At 43.7% G+C, this 17758-nt stretch overlaps 3 protein-coding genes across 5 annotated transcripts in view; 1 reads left to right on the top strand and 2 right to left on the bottom strand.

The window, feature by feature from the left end:
• Positions 1-6113, bottom strand: part of PPP1R10 (protein phosphatase 1 regulatory subunit 10) — a 22582-nt gene extending 16469 nt beyond the window's left edge. The window contains exons 1-2 of one of the 2 annotated variants that reach the window (XM_082209384.1): positions 5943-6113; positions 4931-5307 (exon numbers count right to left, since the gene is read on the bottom strand). The gene's annotated coding sequence lies outside the window, so the exon portion shown is untranslated. Of the gene's footprint in view, positions 1-1511; positions 3067-4930; positions 5308-5942 lie in introns of those variants that run through there. The other variant, XM_082209385.1, reaches the window with a different exon arrangement.
• DHX16 (DEAH-box helicase 16) overlaps positions 1-17758 on the bottom strand; it is a 111946-nt gene that overhangs the window by 30499 nt on the left and 63689 nt on the right. The gene's annotated exons all lie outside the window — the stretch shown is intronic.
• Positions 5483-17758, top strand: MRPS18B (mitochondrial ribosomal protein S18B). Of its 2 annotated transcripts, none has more exons than XM_082210680.1 (7): positions 5483-5601; positions 8309-8459; positions 13074-13171; positions 13383-13451; positions 14273-14339; positions 17093-17152; positions 17400-17758. In XM_082210680.1, exons 1-7 carry the CDS (start codon positions 5536-5538, stop codon positions 17609-17611), a joined length of 723 nt encoding a protein of 240 aa, XP_082066806.1. In that variant the 5' UTR covers positions 5483-5535; the 3' UTR covers positions 17612-17758. The 2 variants fall into 2 exon arrangements, with proteins under 2 accessions (XP_082066806.1, XP_082066805.1); XM_082210679.1 differs by lacking the exon at positions 5483-5601 and adding an exon at positions 6304-6626.

Raw genomic sequence — 17758 nt, 5'->3', positions numbered from 1 at the left:
TAGAAATGCTTCCAGAGGCAGATATAACACTAGGCAGTTAAATGTACTGGTTCCTTGATCATATACAAACCTTTTTGAAATTAAACATTATGCCACTTTCATAGCGTGTATATCAAAGGTCAAGAAGGGGAAAAAATAATTGCAAGGTAGTTTGTTTTTTAAAAATGCAGATATCTGACACCTCTGTAATTTAAGGTGTCAACAAAAACTCAACTTGCAATAAAAACACTGTAGCATGTTGCACCATCGCTAAAGAGAACACATTTTTTATTAGGACAACTGTGAATTAATGCTTAAATGTTTCATCCATGTTCATAAATTGTGTAAAGTTAAAAATTACCAACTTCCACCCTACTTCTAAACCAAAAGCACGGATTTGGAAAATAAGTTATGCAAGGAACCTCAAAGCAGTTCCCCACAAGGCACTCCTGTAAGAATGCCTTGTGTCAACTGCTGCCATACAAGCAAGAAGCAAGCCGATTACTCAAGAGTTATTTGCTCCCATTGTATTACTTTGCTATCTTGCAGAGACTCCTGTCAATCTTTTTACAAAAACACTACAGAATTTGGGCTTGCTGAAGCATACGTAACATGTAGGCTGTACCATAGAAAGCCAAAAACTGGACGGAGAACCAACTAGGAAGATACAGGCGATACTGGAACCACAAGCTAAGCATGTCTACTCATCTATTCAGCATTATCCTCTCCCAAATGCTCCAATTGTCCTGAAAACAAGTTCTCCAGGATTGGACTCCATGGGGAGAGTCATTTGATACTTACAGTTTTAGAGAATGGACTCGGGATTTTAATCCAATTAAGACATCTTCATATCCTACAATTCTATTAATATATGTTAGCAAAGTGTCTTAGATAAATGTGTTCCCAAGGGAATTACTGAAGTGACAGTTGCTTACTGCAAGTTTTCAGATCACCCCCACTCCCACATAAAAGTATGTCTGCTTCACTTTCTTTGAAAGGTACTCTGTTCACTACGGTAGTGTGCTGAATTTCCACTCTAGCAAGTATGGGGAAACTGATCTGTAGCAGACAAGTAATTCCACTTGAGGTCAGCATTTCAAAAGTGCAAAATTCAAAAAGCCAGTTTTCATTTTAACTTAGAAGCAAAACCACCTAGCTTGAGGCTTACTGACTTCTCTAAGCAAAGGAGTTCATGGCATCCAACTGATCTTTCTTTTTATGTTAGCTCCTGAATGTCACAGGTTTTAAGATGGAGCCAAGATGTGAGAGGAACGCTAAATGCTGCAATCCTGGATAGACTTGAAAGTAAATCTCACTGTTGAGGGGATTTGTTTCCAAATAGGTCTTGTTAAATTCAAGCTGCATGGCTGCTGTTGCAGAGACCGCAGTCCTGCGACACCTTTCAGACCAATTTATGGCATTATGTTAAACACCAATAAATTTTCTAAAAAGAACGGACAAACTGCCAAAACTACTACGGGAAATGTTAATTACTCAGGTTTCTAGTTTGCACCAAGCTTAATTACACTTACATGGAAATTGGCCCCACTGAAATTTCCAGTTAAGAATGATTTTCTCAAAAGGGAATACCTTTTCCCTCACAAAGTATGCAGGAAGCAAGGGGCCAGACTACATGTACTACTGTCCATCAAATTTAGGTCAAGGTTCTAACTTAGTCCATGTTTCCTTCGGCAGCGGTTAAGAGATGAAGAAACAGAATGCCAGACTTGTGGGGAAGTTACTAAGGAAGAGCCAACTTTTCAGACTGTTGTTTTTACACTATGCACACACAGGATCTAAACCAGCTTGTCCCAAAGTCTTGTGACATTTCATTTCCTCACCAGCTCACTGGCTGACCTAATAATGTAGGTATAACTTTTGGCAGAGAAGCTAAGCCATAAGGAAACAGGCCAAGACTTCTGAAGCCCATGGCACCACTAGTCTTTATAATGCTTAACTGGCCTGCAGCTCTTTTGCCAGGCTTCCAGAATTCAAATTTCAGAATACCAAGCCAACAAAGATTCTAAAGCATTGTTTTTCCTTAAGAGGGAATCCTTCAAACAATGGATTTAAGGGAAGTCTTACGCCACACTACTTGCCTTACTTTTACGAGTTTGGGTAAATTCCTAGTTAAGCCATTGTGCTTCCAGAAAGGCTGCTACTCACACCAACACTTTGCTTATCTTAAAACTGAATTCCTTAACTTTTAAAATAGAATTTTAGCAGTTCAATGACACTGCTAGTTTTTATTATACCTTTTAAGCTCACACTGTATTGGAATTATCACTCTGATGTGTCTTTACTGAACCAATATGAACATCTGCTGTTGTGCTTTAAGGATATAAAGCCTATTAGGAACTATTCTTGATGCACCAGTGCTGCTAGTTATCCCATAACTGTTGTGGACAGTATGTTTTATTCTCCTAAGATCACTTCACCTCTAATGGAGCGTTATCAGTTTTGAAATTTAAAGGCCCACTTAATCGGTGCATGATCTGAACATTACCCAATACCCGCATTTTGAGATGAAATTGTCTTCTGCAAAGTTTACTTTTAAGAAGCTTGTATTATATAGCTTACCTCATTCTATTCCCCACTCCCAAACACAAGTTAACCTGACAATAGGTGTCTTTCTTAATAGGGCACTTTGAAATATTCTTCAACAAGAAATGACAAGTGCCTCAGTGCTATAAGGACTTCTAGCCAGAAGTGTGTCATTTGTTCTTTCGGGGAGGGGAGTATTACAATATGAAATGCTACCACCGGAGGTGTAGATGGAGGCATTTAAATTCTGCTTTGTGAAACATTCCCCACAGAAAGTAAAGGATCCAGTGCTTAATGGGGGGAAGTCACAAGGGCAGCATCTCTAAAATGCTCTTTGATGTTCATGCAGACCCATTTTAAAAATCCAGATTCCTCTTGTTTTAAGGAATTAACCAACTTAAACATTAGTGTCCTAAGCAGATTGGCAAACATTTAACACCCTTAACAGCCTGCATGCATCAGTAGGTGTCACTTCATGGCGCTGACAATGGAAGAGAACAGCAGCAAAAAAATAAAAATAAAACAAAGTGGTCTGGAACAGAAATGAAGGTTGTGAAATGTAATTAATACCAGAAAGATTTTGCTTACCAGGTGGAATTGTGGCTGTTCCCCTCCCTTTGATGAGGTAATACAAGTGCTGGATTCCCATTTTTCCTAATGATAACTTCTTTCCTAGTACATTGTACAGGAACTGTGGAATGTGGCAAATTAAGACAAAACTTACCCCCTCCCCCAGCTGTGTGCATGTGGCCGGAGAAAATGCAGACACCCCCCCTTTTATAACTTTTCCAGCAAGTGTCATTGACACTCGCAAAAGATTTGGGGTCCAGTGGTAGCATTTCATCTCAGCAATTAATTTGTCTGAACATGCTTTCCCAGTCAAGCCCACCCTCAAAGAAACCTAGAGATGAAAAAAGGGAAGGGGAAAAGAGAAGAGAAGGAAAAGACACAAAACAGTTTGCCTGCCTGATACTAAACATAAGCACTTGACAAAAAATTCCTAATACAAGTACAGCAGACAAACATGGGAGAAATAACTGAAATCCAAAGCTCATGTGATGTTGAAACCTAAAAAAACACATTGTGGATTTATGATAATACTTTGCACTTATCAAGCTGTATCTAAAGATCTCCTCCTATATATGAAGTGGGAGTGGAATTTCATTAGATCGGTTTTTTTGAAAGGTGATGAAGGAGAAGGTTAAGGCGTTCTCCCCTCCCCCATCATCTCTCCTTCCTCCATTTCACTTCTGCTTGCTTGGGGCGCCAAACACAAGCTATTCAGGGGGAGGAGTTTACTACAAGCTGCTTACATCAGCTCCCTTGCCCAGCAAGCCTTGTGGGTTCTTGTACATGAGGAAGGAAAGAGGCAGCGACGCCATTTTAGAAGCACAGGCAATTAGGAAAAAAAGCAAGAGGCTTTAGAATCTATTAAGAGGAAACTATAGCAATACAATCCCCACCATATACACAATTTGTAGCATATTATGTCAGTTCTATAGACTAGAACCTATTTAACATACACAGTTGGGGGGGGGAGAAAGGAATTTGTCCGTGAGTGCCGGAGATTCAAAGAACCTCCCATTAGTCACTACTATAGGGTTAACTCCACTCCCCCCCCTTCTTTTACCCTCCACTTGGGAGGAGGTAGAAAATGGCATTAGAATGGAAAGGTCCTGTAAAGGAAATATACAATGCTGCTTGTCAGGGACAAAAGATAAAATAGCACCGCCATATTGCAGCAAGGGGAAATAAATAGGATGAACATTTCAAAAACATTAGACCTCATTTGAGTCCGAGAAAACTCTTAATTGGCTTTTTTTAAAAAATTGAGTGGTTTAAAACAATTTTCCCATCATGTTGCAATCTTTATTTTTAGATTGCTAGTTATTTTTTGCAGCATTACATACTTACATATACATTATAAAACCTTCCAATATTTTTTTTTAAAAAACCCCACAACCCCCATTTTAACATTGACAAATTTAGAAAGATACTGACATATCACCCTGTATTTTAAACTGCCTAACTACTGGCTAGAACAAAGTTATTGCTTTCTTCATCCCTTCGCCTCTTACCCTGCAATCTTTATGTACAGATTGCTTATTTAGCTCCATTTCTACGTCTCCCACACAAAGAAGTAGTACTTTATGGCTCAGTCACCACCATCTATTATGTGGGAGCTCATTAACCCTTGACAAGTCCTGGAGATGATGGATTGTCTAAGAGACCATCATGCTCCTTATAAATATGCATTTTAGGTGACAAAATGCCCGAGTCTTAAGGGTTAACACCTCAAACAAAACCCACTTCCCCTCCATTTTTTTTGTCTTTTCTTCGTGCCATTAGCTCACTTCGACACGGACCAATTTTCTTTTGGTCAGTTGGTTGAAAATGCGACACTTACTATCCAATTAATTTTCTCGTCGACAGCGCCTCAAGGTTTAGCTTTTTTTGGATTAAGCTGTGTTTTTAAAGAAAAAATAATATTTGGTTTTCATTTTTAAAAAATATAGCAACTTTTTGGACGGTCAATAAATAACAAAAAGTTGCCTATTAAAAAAATCAGGGAAAGTTGTTGCTAAATATTAATTTTGTTTTTTTATGTTTTTTAGTGGCGGTTCTCCTTCAAGGTCACAAAGAATTTTATCAGCTTCCCAATACAGACGATCTGAAATGTAGCTGGCTTTTTTAGTGTCGTCTCAGAGGCTCAAGATTGTGGGGGTATTTTTCTCTTTGTTTCGCGGAGCAAGTTCGACGGTGGTGTCTCAAGCCAAACCAAACCTATAACAAGAAAAGAGAGAAAAAAATCACAAAGTTAAGCTTAAGAATTTAAACTCAGAGGGGGAGAAAAAGCAAGCAATAAAACCGAACTGTTAGGTAACAACAAGCCTTTGTTAAGGAGAGGAACCACGACGATCATTGGGGCGGGCGGGGGGGGCGAAGAAAGTATTTTTCCCCTTTTCTTTTTAAGGGAAGACGTCCCTTTAAAATTAAGTTGCTCGGTTTTAAATGGGTAATATTTCCTTTAAGGATAATTCAGCTAAGAACAGTCTTGAAAGGACAATTTACCTCCAGGTACAGCCAATCAAATAATTTACTAAAAATCGCCAATTAAGACGCATTCTGGGAAGGGGAAAAATAAAAATAACCCTAACGTAATGCCCCTTTGTCCCCACCCTAGCCGTTCCCCACAATAACGTTCCGAGATACACCGTACTTACCTTTTAACAGACCCCAGAATGGCCGACCAGGGCGCGCGCGGAGGCTTTTATAGGAGGCCACTCCCTCTCCCCAACTCCCCCCTCCCATCGTCGCGCGATGCGGTAAAGAACAAAGGCGAGAGCGCGCGCCGCCGCCCCATGCCGACACAGTTGCCCGGCCAAATCCGAATCAAAATTTACTTCAAAACACATCACCTGAATCGCATTTTGAAATCCAATCCGACTAACTGAGCCGAAATAAAAAATTCCGCCCGTGAAGGTTGTGGCGCAGTTAGTAGAACACGTGTGCGCATGCGCGATCTGTTGCCAGAGCCGCGACGTGTGCGCGCCCGCGCGCGGCCGCCGCCCTAGTTTCCGTGGGGGGCAGGGAAGGTGAGTGCGAGACGGCGTCACAAACCGAGCATGCGCCTAGCTCGGTGGTTGACGGCGAGTACCGAACTCGGCACAATGGTCAACCATTGTGTTCATGCGCAGTGAAGAAGCTCTATCGGGGGTCGGCGGGTTGTGGCGCAGTGTTTTATTGTGGAGAGCGTTGTGCGCGTGCGCGAGACTGGGCTGAACGGGGAATAGGCCGCGTCATAGCAAAACGCGAATTTAAATAAATTTCCATTTTGGTTTTTTTTTTGTCGTGGACTTTTATATGTGAATAAATACCAGAGGCTCTTGGGGAATAATTTTTTTTTAAAACTATGGGCCCAAACCTGTCGATGCCCCAAGGGCACCACGTACAAGGTCACCTTGAGGAAGGAGCGCTATGGCGCATGCGCAGCGAAACCTTCGGACTCCAAGATGGCTGCCTCCAGTTGTGCCATGCTGCTCAGCAGGAGCTTGGGCTGTTTGGTGGCTCGCACTGTGCTTCGGAGGCCTCTCTGGGCGCAGGTGAGGAGCCTTTTGTGTTTCACCGGGGAGCTCGCCTACAACTCGAAGTATTCGTTTTATTATGCGGGGGTTAGAGGCTTCCGCAGAAACAAAATTGTTTCTCTTTGTGCTCGTACTAAGTTCGGCTAATTCTGTTTCCTTCTCCTTTCTTGCCCTTCTCTAATTCTCCATCGTTGCTTCTTTTACCTGACGAGAAACTTTAAATGAGGGCTTTAAATGACGGGGCTCTTCCTCTTTTACCCGCTGCGGAAAGCGGGATGTCTGTATCCATGGTTACATCGCTGTATTTATATAGACATTGTAAACCATCCATTTATCTATTCAGAGAAAAAAATCTTAAACTACTGTTTCTGTATTAATTGTCCGCTATGGTTTTGTAACTAAAATGGACTGCACTTTTGGACTTGGGAAGCATGGGTGTAAATTCTGTATTACAGGCAGTGATTCTTATTTTACAATGTTCCGGTCCCTGCCCGGAAGAGATTATAATTAAATTACCATGCCCAGTGGTGTCTGATTATAATTAATTACCAGTAATTGATGGTGCCCGCATGTTAGTGTGTTAATTCACCTTTATCCTTTGCTATGAGCATGAGCCAGTTACAGTAATAACAAAACAGCACAATCCTATCTATGTCTACTCAAATGAAAGCCTTGCTGAAGTCAATGGGGCTTACTCCCAAGTAAGGCAGGGTAAGAATTGCAGCCTGATTTAATTACTTACTAAATTCATAGCCAGTTCTAGTCTCTTTAATATAGCTTTAATAGAGGACAAATTATTTATTTAATTTATTAGAGGATAAATAAGCTAAATCTATGTTAGCCTCTCCATGTTTTTTCATTTTATTTATGCAGAGAAAGCTCACCCTGCTGCTTTTCATCTGAAAAGCCGCCCCCCATCCTTCCTGCAGCCAATCAAAACAAGACATTCCCTCCCATAGGCTTTCAGTCTAAAAAGGAGAAGGGTGGGGGAGAAAGCAAAAGACACCAATTCTTAAAGTGTAACAATAGCCATTTCTAATAGGCTTGTTCATACATTACGGTGGACGCAGGTGCAAGCTATGGCTGCACACATACAAGTGTGATACACTTGGTGATTTGTACAGCTCAACTATGTATTGTGTACACTGCATGATGGAGGAGAGAGCATGGTTAACAGGAGAACTATGTCTTCTCTGTCCCATAAATGCATATTGTGTGAGGCCAGGATCTGAGAATTATTTGAATTCCATCATAACCACAGAATTCCTTACCCCCCATATTGGCTGCATTTAATTTCCCTATAGGAAAAGTGAAAATATGACTGCTACTTATTTTGCATAGTTTCAAGAAAGAATGAGAATAGTTTTATTGTCTTCTATTGTGTGCTGAATTGGCAGTGGAGATGGCAAATGGGGCCCTTAATTTCTGAACACTTCATTTGAGGAATATAGCTTTTTGAACTTGCTGTGATGTAATAATAATAATTACTGTATTATTGTTATTATTATTAATTTCTATGCCACCCACCTGACCAGGTTGCCCCAGCTACTCTGGGTGGCATTCAACAAATTGTAAAACATCAAATATTAAAACCTTCCCTATACAGGGTTTCTGCTTTTTAAAAAACAAACAAACCACTATCACCATTCATATCGATATCTGCCTTTTTACACATGCCTTGCTTTGCTTCTGCCTTTTAGAATGTATCCAGCATTTCCGTCCTGCAGCCCAAGCGATTAACTTTCCGTATTTACAGCACAGAGGCCGGCGAAGCTGAACCCACAGAGCAAGCGGCTTCTGACACAGAATCACGTTTTAAAGAGAAACCGTGGGAGTACTTTGAGTCTGAAGGTATCTGGGGAATATAAGGACAGCAGCAGTGTGTGTGTGTGTGTGCGCACGCACGCACGCAAGTGAAAGAAGTGGTGTGTCGTTTAAGAATAGGGCATGAGCTGCAATGACATTCATGCGACTGCAGATCTTTTTACATAGATAAAAGTGGATAATGCTGTATTAGTCAGTGTGGCGCCTTCCAGATGTTTTGGACTCCAACTTCCACCAGCCTTGGCCTGGATGGCCTGTGGATTAGGGAATTGTAGTCCACAACATCTGTTAGATGCCACATTGGCTCATGTTGGCATCTGTCTGTCTAGGGAGACAGTGGATGGGTGCACCTTTGTGAGTGGAGTCAAACCATTGGAGAGTTAGCAACTCCTGTGGCCGTAGGGGCTGATACTGGAGAGACATGTTTTGTTGCAGCTGGGGCAGGTGAAGGTGTCTGGTTGTACTGCTGCAGGTGTACCATGGCATTTCTTCTCTTTGTACTCCTCCCCGTGGTTATTCCTCCTCTGGTCACTGCTGCAGATACACAACCTGACTGTCTCCAGGTGCTGCGGTCGCCACATTGGCTACTCCTGGAATAATCCCCATGGCTAAGAATGTTGACCCCTGCCTGTATGTAACAGTACAGTTACATACAGGAGCTGGCCATTGGCCACTCTGTTTGGGGCTGATGGGCGTTGCAGCCCTGATAGCAGTTTGGAATTGGTGACAATGGTAAGGGCCTTTTTAGCTGTGGCTCCCCACTTGTGGAATGCTCTCCCTGTTGTGGTCTGCCTGGCAACATTATTAACATTTCTTTGGCACCAGATAAAAATGTCCTCTTCTCCCATGCACTGACAGATTAGGTTAATTCTTCTGTTGTTTGTTGATCAAATGTTCTATATTGCTAAAGTTTTCTGCCATTACCTGGTTTGTTTTACAGTTTTTTTGTGATTTTTTATTTTATTTTTTGGTAATATATTGTTAACTTTGTGCTATGCCTTCATGTTTTAACTTTTTGTAAGTCCCTTAGAGGTTATTTTCTTATGTAAACAACAAGTTATAAACAAACAAACAGCAACATCTAGAGGGTTATCAGGGCTGGAAGAATCTCCTATAGAAATGTGCTAGACCAGGGGTCAGCAAACTTTTTTAGCAGGGGGCTTGTCCACTGTCCCTCAGACTTGGGGCCCGAACTATATTTTGAAAAATATATATGAATTAATCCCTATGCCCCACAAATAGCCCAAAGGTGCATTTTAAATGAAAGGACACATTCTACTCTTGTAAAAACATGCTGATTCCCAGACTGTCCGCTGGACGGATTTAGAAGGCGATTGGGCCGGATACGGCCCCTGGACCTTAGTTTGCCTATCCATGTACTAGACTTTACATTTTCTTTTTTTAACCTCGCATACACCATTACGTACATGCAGTTCTTATAAGTGTGCCATGCCTTTCTCCTGTGGGACAGCATACAAATGGTTCTCAGAAGTATTTTTTCCAGGCATGTTCCAAAGCAGGACCAGCATTCTTGCTCTGTGTGATTTCCCTTGTATCTCTTGGGAATGTGCGGTCATTGGCTCTCTGCTTTGGGTTCGTGCGGCTATCTTGTTTGCCTCCTTCCAGCTACAGTTGAGCACTAAGCTCACTGGGTCAAGTTCAGTCACTGGTACCTCCAGTTGCTGTGCTTGGAACATTCTTCCTGAAGCCATTGGCAGTACGACACCAGATGACCCATTAGCCTGATTCAGTATAAAGTAGTTTCTTCTGGCCATCTATGAATATGTACCAGATTCTCAGTAAAGAATGGTTAGCAAAGCCATAAAGTTTGCTTTATGGCAAACTTTTAAATAACAAAGGTAGTGTGGTTGCTGACCTTGAGCCAGACATCCTGGAGAATGAAGTCAAATGGGCCTTAGAAAGCACTGCTAATAACAAGGCCAGTGGAAGTGATGACATTCCAGCTGAACTATTTAAAATTTTAAAAGATGGTGCTGTTAAGGTGCTACACTCAGTATGCCAGCAAATTTGGAAAACTCAGCAGTGGCCAGAGGATTGGAGAAGATCAGTCTTCATCCCAATCCCAAAGAAGGGCAGTGCCAAAGAATGCTCCAACTACCGCACACTTGCACTCATTTCACACGCTAGCAAGGTTATGCTTAAAATTCTACAAGGCAGGCTCAAGCAGTATGTGGACCGAGAACTCCCAGAAGTGGAAGCTGGATTTCGAAGGGGCAGAGGAACCAGAGACCAAATTGCAAACATGCGCTGGATTATGGAGAAAGCTAGAGAGTTTCAGAAAGACATCTACTTCTGCTTCATTGACTATGCGAAAGCCTTTGACTGTGTCGACCGCAGCAAACTGTGGCAAGTTCTTAAAGAAATGGGAGTGCCTGATCACCTCATCTGTCTCCTGAGAAATCTCTATGTGGGACAAGAAGCTACAGTTAGAACTGGATATGGAACAACTGATTGGTTCAAAATTGGGAAAGGAGTACGGCAAGGCTGTATATTGTCTTCCTGGTTATTTAACTTATATGCAGAATTCATCATGTGAAAGGCTGGGCTGGATGAATCCCAAGCCGGAATTAAGATCGCTGGAAGAAATATCAACAACCTCAGATATGCAGATGACACAACCTTGATGGCAGAAAGTGAGGAGGAATTAAAGAACCTTTTAATGAGGGTGAAAGAGGAGAGCGCAAAATATGGTCTGAAGCTCAACATCAAAAAAACGAAGATCATTGCCACTGGGCCCATCACCTCCAGGCAAATAGAAGGGGAAGAAATGGAGGCAGTGAGAGATTTTACTTTCTTGGGCTCCATGATCACTGCAGATGGTGACAGCAGTCACGAAATTAAAAGACGCCTGCTCCTTGGGAGAAAGGCGATGGCAAACCTAGACAACATCTTGAAAAGCAGAGACATCACCTTGCCAACAAAGGTCTGTATAGTAAAAGCCATGGTTTTCCCAGTAGTGATGTATGGAAGTGAGAGCTGGACCATAAAGAAGGCTGATCGCTGAAGAATTGATGCTTTTGAACTGTGGTGCTGGAGGAGACTCTTGAGAGTCCCATGGACTGCAAGAAGATCAAACCTCTCCATTCTTAAGGAAATCAGCCCTGAGTGCTCACTGGAGGGACAGATCGTGAAGCTGAGGCTCCAATACTTTGGCCACCTCATGAGAAGAGAAGACTCCCTGGAAAAGACCCTGATGTTGGGAAAGAAGAAGGGGACGACAGAGGATGAGATGGTTAGACAGTGTTCTCGAAGCTACAAACATGAGTCTGACCAAACTGCGGGAGGCAGTGGAAGACAGGAGTGCCTGGCGTGCTCTGGTCCATGGGGTCACGAAGAATCGGACACGACTAAACGACTAAACAACAACAACAAAAGTTTGCTTGGGGCACATAGCAGTAGCAATTGGGTGACTGCTAGATTTTAAAACTCACTGAACTCCCAGCAAGCAATTCTGTGCTGTTTTAATTTATATAGCACTATCAGTGTTCATGGTGTTTTATAGAGCGTTCTGTCTGTGTGTGCGTGAGAGAGAGATTAGGATGTAAATTTAAACAGCAGAGGGAGGTAATGGGGTCAAGGCAAGAAAGAGTGAGGCAAGGGCAGTACTGGATGAAGAGGAGGTCAATGCGCTTAGCAGCTACATAATCTCCAGTTGATTTGGGAGTGAGAACTAAGCAGTTAAGTAAAAATCCTCATGAGAGCGGTAGGTTTTGAAGGAAGAAAGTGCTACGTGGGGAGTTCAAGCCACAAGGGGCAGCAGGGAAGAGGAGCAGGAAACTTTGGGGCAACTGGGGGTGGTCAAGTTGGAGGAACAAATATCACTGGCAGAAATAACGCTAAAGGATAGGGTGAGACAAATCTGCAGAGAGGCTCTGAGAACAGTTTCACACCCCTTGCCTTCTCCTGTAAGACCTATTACAGTCGTTAAGAGTCGTCAACAGGCTCTCCCAGCTATCTGCCTATCTCCCATTCCCACCACCCTTCTGAGTAACACCCCTCCCCACCTTCTCACTATATAGAGGGATCTGGCTACTTCTGTTTCAGTGTATCTGAAGAAGTGTGCATGCACACGAAAGCTCATACCAAGAACTAACTTAGTTGGTCTTTAAGGTGCTACTGGAAAGAATTTTTTTATTTTGACACTAGGATGGGAATAAAATCTATTGAGCCCCGTGGGACCTACATTTGAGAAGTCGTGCATGGGCTTGTGCTCAAAGGGATGCTTGTAGTCTTGGAGAGGGTGTATTAAATAAATTATTTATTTTTTAATGGGTGTGGTTCATCACAACACCAATGTTCCTTTAACCACCATCTGAGATTTTGATGAACGGTGCAGTCGAAGGCATGACTTGCTCTGAGGTAAATCACGCGGCTTAGTGGGGCTTGCTCACAAGTCGATAGAGCTGCAGCCCAAGTTTCTTAAACTACCATCACCTTTTCCTTCACAATACAGTAAGCCTGTTGTTTCATCTGGGGCACACAGTGTGAAGCGGATGTGTACTTGAATCTGTAATAGTTGGGCTCAGGAGGCTGATAGCTTCTGCTGTGTTGTCCTTTTGGAGAGCCTTGACAAAATGCTACTGTGATTGACTGGCATCGTTTTCTCTCTCCCTCCTTTAGAATACATAGAAAGATATGGCAGCAATCCCGTCTGGTTTGGCTACCGGCGCAATCACAAGGGCCAGATTCCGCCACAGAAGACCCGGAAGACTTGCATTGTGAGTGTGTTTCTTTCCCTATTTTTTGTGATGTGTGCCAGGAAAACGAAGTTCCAAATGGATACTGTGTGCGTATGACACAATACCGTCACTTCTTTTTGGGCTGCCTATAGTAGCCATTTTGTGGTGGAACCCATGATACTTTTACCAATACCAGCACCTCTTCTTTTTAAAATGTAATGACATTCATTTCATACATTTGTTCCTGCAGAGAGGAAAGCACGTCTGTGGGAATCCCTGCCCTATCTGCAGAGACCAAAACCTCTTCTTGGATTATAGGGTAAGAGGAACCAAAATTTGTTTCTGAATTAAAATAACCTCCTTTTCAACTGAAAGTCTCCAAAGCAGATAACAAGACTTGTTAAAAAATACAGTCATACCTCGAGTTGAAGTAGCTTCGGTTTGAGTGTTTTTGGGTTGTGCTCTGTGGCGACCCAGAAGTAACAGAACGTGTTACTTCGGGGTCTCGCCGCTCATGCGTGCGCAGACGCTCAAAATGATGTCATGCACAGAAGAGGCGACTCGCACAGACGCGGATTGCGTTCGCTTCAGGATGTGAACGGGGCTCCGGAATGGATCCCGTTTGCATCCAGAGGTACCACTGTAGTATAAAAATTTGCTACATTTTGAAAAGGGGGGGTGGGGTTGGTCGCCATGTTAATCAGAACAGCAGGGACCAGTAAGAGAGGTAAAAGTACAACGTTCAAGGCCCTCCAGCTTTCTTGCCTTGACATCTTAAGAGCCAGTAAGGGAGGAATGAGGCGACCTTCCCTAGAGAGGACACTCTGTGGCTGCAGAGAAGGCCCCCGGCTCACGTCGCCACCACAGCATGTCAGATGGCCCCAAAGGGAAGAGCTATGTAGCTCTTTGGTCAAGCATCTACTTAGCGTTTAGAAGGTCCTTGGTTCGATTCTCGGCATCTTAGGTAGGGCCGGGAGGTCCTGTGGAGCAGCTGTCAGTCAGTATCAACAGGACTGAGTTTAAGATGGACCAATGGTCTAACTAACTAATGGCAGCTTCATAGGGAACTGGCAGAAATAGCTTTAGTGCCCATGATCCCTTTTTTGAATTGTAACATGTAAAGTCTGATTATTCCTGCAGAATGTGAGGCTTCTGGAGCAGTTCATCAGCCCCCACACAGGCATCGCCTACCACCCGACGCACACAGGTGAGCCACCGTTCATATCCCCCATTCCACTTAATTCTACATCCCTGTTGTTGTCTACCTTGTTGAGGTTTCCGGCACTGGAAGGAAGTGAGAACTCTATGTTAAGGGTTTCAGAACTTACAGGGTTAAAGAGTTCTGAGTGACGTCTCACATCTTGAGGCATTGTTACAAACACATACGGGAGTGGTTTACTCTGAGTGTTTCATTCTTGTACGCTATGCGAGAGGGAAGATGTGCGAGCTTTCGCCGGGTGTGATTTATGTTGTTATGCTACACGATTAAAGGCTGGAGAAGATAAGAGAAAGCCTTGTGTGTGTTCTGATTTATTGCCCACACACTGCACTCGCTTCTGTCCGCTGTGATCGCTCTGCTAAGCCGGCCAGAGAGGCAGAGGACATTTCCGTGATCGCCAAGGAGCCGAGGTGCGCAGCGAAAGCCTGCAGGGCTCCATGTTGGCCCTCTTGGCCGCCATACTCTATACCAGACAGGCAAATGCCAGAGAGGCTCTTCTCAGCCTCCAAATTCTTTCCCATTGTACTAGAACTTGTGGTCACTCACAAAAACTGATTAACAGTGGATTCAGGGCAGACCTCCTAAAAAAACCCAACTGTTTCACGCAATACATATTTTTTAATGGAATTCACTGCAACCAGATGACCACAAGTTTAGACAGCTTTTAAAAAGGGGTTAGTCAGATTCATGGAATGTATATCAGCGTCCATTAGTCATGATCCTAGTCCATTGCCTATTTATTGCACCTTTCTTTCAAAAGACTCATGGTTGTCTTCTCCCTCTCCAAGGCCATCCCTGGAGCTTTGTGTCTGAATTGGGATTTGAACCTGGGTCTTCTGAGTGCAGCAGTAATCATTATTAATTTTGGCCCTGTTAGGCCAAACACCACAGAGCGACTATACTGGACTGAAACAGTTGGCAGCACTGGAAAAATTCTAGCTTTCTCCCACCTTCTCCACATATTAACTGACTGGTTCCTGCACTCATCATCTGAGGCCTCTCTTTGTGTACAAGAGTTCTGGAGGGTGGCAACACAAGAATGGGCCTTTTCTGCAGTGGCTTCTTGTTTGTGGAATGCCCTCCTCAGCGAGGCTTGCCTGGCACCTTCACTACATATCTTTAGGCGCCAGGCAAAAACGTATCTCTATATCCAGGCCTTTGGCTGAATAAACATTCTAAGACCTTTAAAATGTGTTGGGGGTATTTTATTACGCATTTTGCGGCCTTACAGTGGTGCCTCGCAAGACGAAATTAATCCGTTCCGCGAGTCTCTTCGTCTTGCGGTTTTTTCGTCTTGCGAAGCACGGCTATTAGCGGCTATTAACGGCTTAGCGGCTATTAGCGGCTTTAAGAAAAAGGAAACAAACTCGCAAGAACTCGCAAGACGTTTTGTCTTGCGAAGCAAGCCCATAGGGAAATTCGTCTTGCGAAGCGACTCAAAAAACGCAAAACCCTTTCGTCTAGCGAGTTTTTCGTCTTGTGAGGCATTCGTCTTGCGGGGCACCACTGTATTTTGTATTTTAATGTTGTGAACCACCCTGAGGTCTTCGGATGAAAGGCGGTATACACCACTTGCTTCAAGACCTGCTTGTGGGCTTTCTGAAAAAGCTGGAGGAAACAGAATGCTGGAGTAATGAGCTTTGGTCTGAGCCAACAGGGCTCTTTATGGTTTTTTTATATTTTTCTAAGTGCCACACAGAGTAGTAGCCTGTTGGCCAGAAGCATAGTTTTGCTGCGCAACCTGACCTGACCTCCTTGGAATTGGTCATGCTGTGTGGCCAAGTTTTAGGGAAAGGATGGTAGTTGCGTGGGAGGGTACATGCCTTGCAATACAAGTTTCCAGGATTAATCCCTGGCATTAACAAGCAAACGAGGCAGCAGGTGATAGGCCTATCATGCTGGTGAGCCAGCCACTGCCAATCACAGGAGGCAGCACTGGCTAGACTGTCAGGTGGTTTGACTCGGAATAAGGCAGCTTCTTAGAATCCTGACCTATTTTAAAAGGTGTATAGTGGTACCTCGGGTTAAGTACTTAATTTGTTCCAGAGGTCCGTTCTTAACCTGAAACTGTTCTTAACCTGAAGCACCACTTTAGCTGATGGGGCCTCCTGCTGCTGCCGCGCCACCGGAGCACGATTTCTTTTCTCATCCTGAAGCAAAGTTCTTAACACGAGGTAATATTTCTGGGTTAGTGGAGTCCGTAACCTGAAGCGTATTTAACCTGAAGCGTATGTAACCCGAGGTACCACTGTACATGAGCCTCCTCATTTTCCTGTGGAAAGGCCTGCTCATGCCCAGACTCCATACTTTCAAGCTCTTTTGTGACATCATAATTACAGTGGTACCTCGGGTTACATACACTTCAGGTTAAAGACTCCGCTAACCCATAAAATAGTACCTTGGGTTAAGAACTTTGCTTCAGGATGAGAACAGAAATCGCGCGGCAGCGGGAGGCCCCATTAGCTAAAGTGGTGCTTCAGGTTAAGAACAGTTTCAGGTTAAGAACAGACCTCCAGAACGAATTAAGTTCTTAACCCAAGGTACCACTGTACTCATGAAAAGGTACACTACCAGACTATTTGATTTGGAGAAACCACTCCATGAGTAGAGAAGTTGGCCTGTCCGGGTTCTAAGGTATAAGAAGCGTGATAGACTCTCCTCCCTAAGTGCAAACAAGTTTTTATTTGCATGCGGATGCAGTCTCTTCTGCACTTTGAAATGTTTGCCTCCTTCTGTCGCAGGTATCTGTATGAAGAAGTATCAGCAACTGACCAAAGCTATTCAGATGGCTCGGGACAGTGGTGAGTGGCATGAAGCTGAGCAAAGGAGGGGAAGAGAGTTGGGTTGAAGCTGGAGGGGGAGAGGATGCCTGCAGGGCTGTGTGTGGGATAACGCAGCCCCACCCGTACTCCATATCAGCAGTGGGAGATTCTTCAGCCCAGCAACAGGGAGATATTGTGGGTGTGGGAGGGGCTGTCGTTCCATCTTCTTTGGAGATAGCAAGAAGCTGTCTTTCTGACATGTTTACTCCTCCGCCCCCTCCCTCAGGCCTTTTATCCTCTAGCGTCCCCTTTGTCACTTTCCACGAGGACTACAGCAACCGGCATCCAGCTGTCACCAAGACCCCTCCGTCCCCAGCCCTGCAGAACAAGACAGCGTGGTATGAGTGGTACGAGTGGCAGCAGCCCCCGGAGAAGGAGATTCAACGGATGAGGAGGATTTACAAGGACTACCTGAAAGAGGAGAGCAGTCCCCCGTGAGTTAGGCAGGTGGCACTGGGTGAAACACACCCTAGTGGTTGTAGAATTGGTCCTTGAAAATATTTTGAACATCCAGTTTGGATGGATAGATCTTGGCTGCCTTCTGTTTGCTCATCTACCCATGTGTCAATAAAGTCAGAGACCTTA

This window comes from Podarcis vaucheri (assembly GCF_965113315.1).
Source record: "Podarcis vaucheri genome assembly, chromosome: 2".
In the NCBI taxonomy this organism is placed as follows: Eukaryota; Metazoa; Chordata; class Lepidosauria; order Squamata; family Lacertidae; genus Podarcis; species Podarcis vaucheri.
Note: the sequence above shows the minus strand (reverse complement) of the source record. Positions and strands in the feature narration are given on the sequence as shown.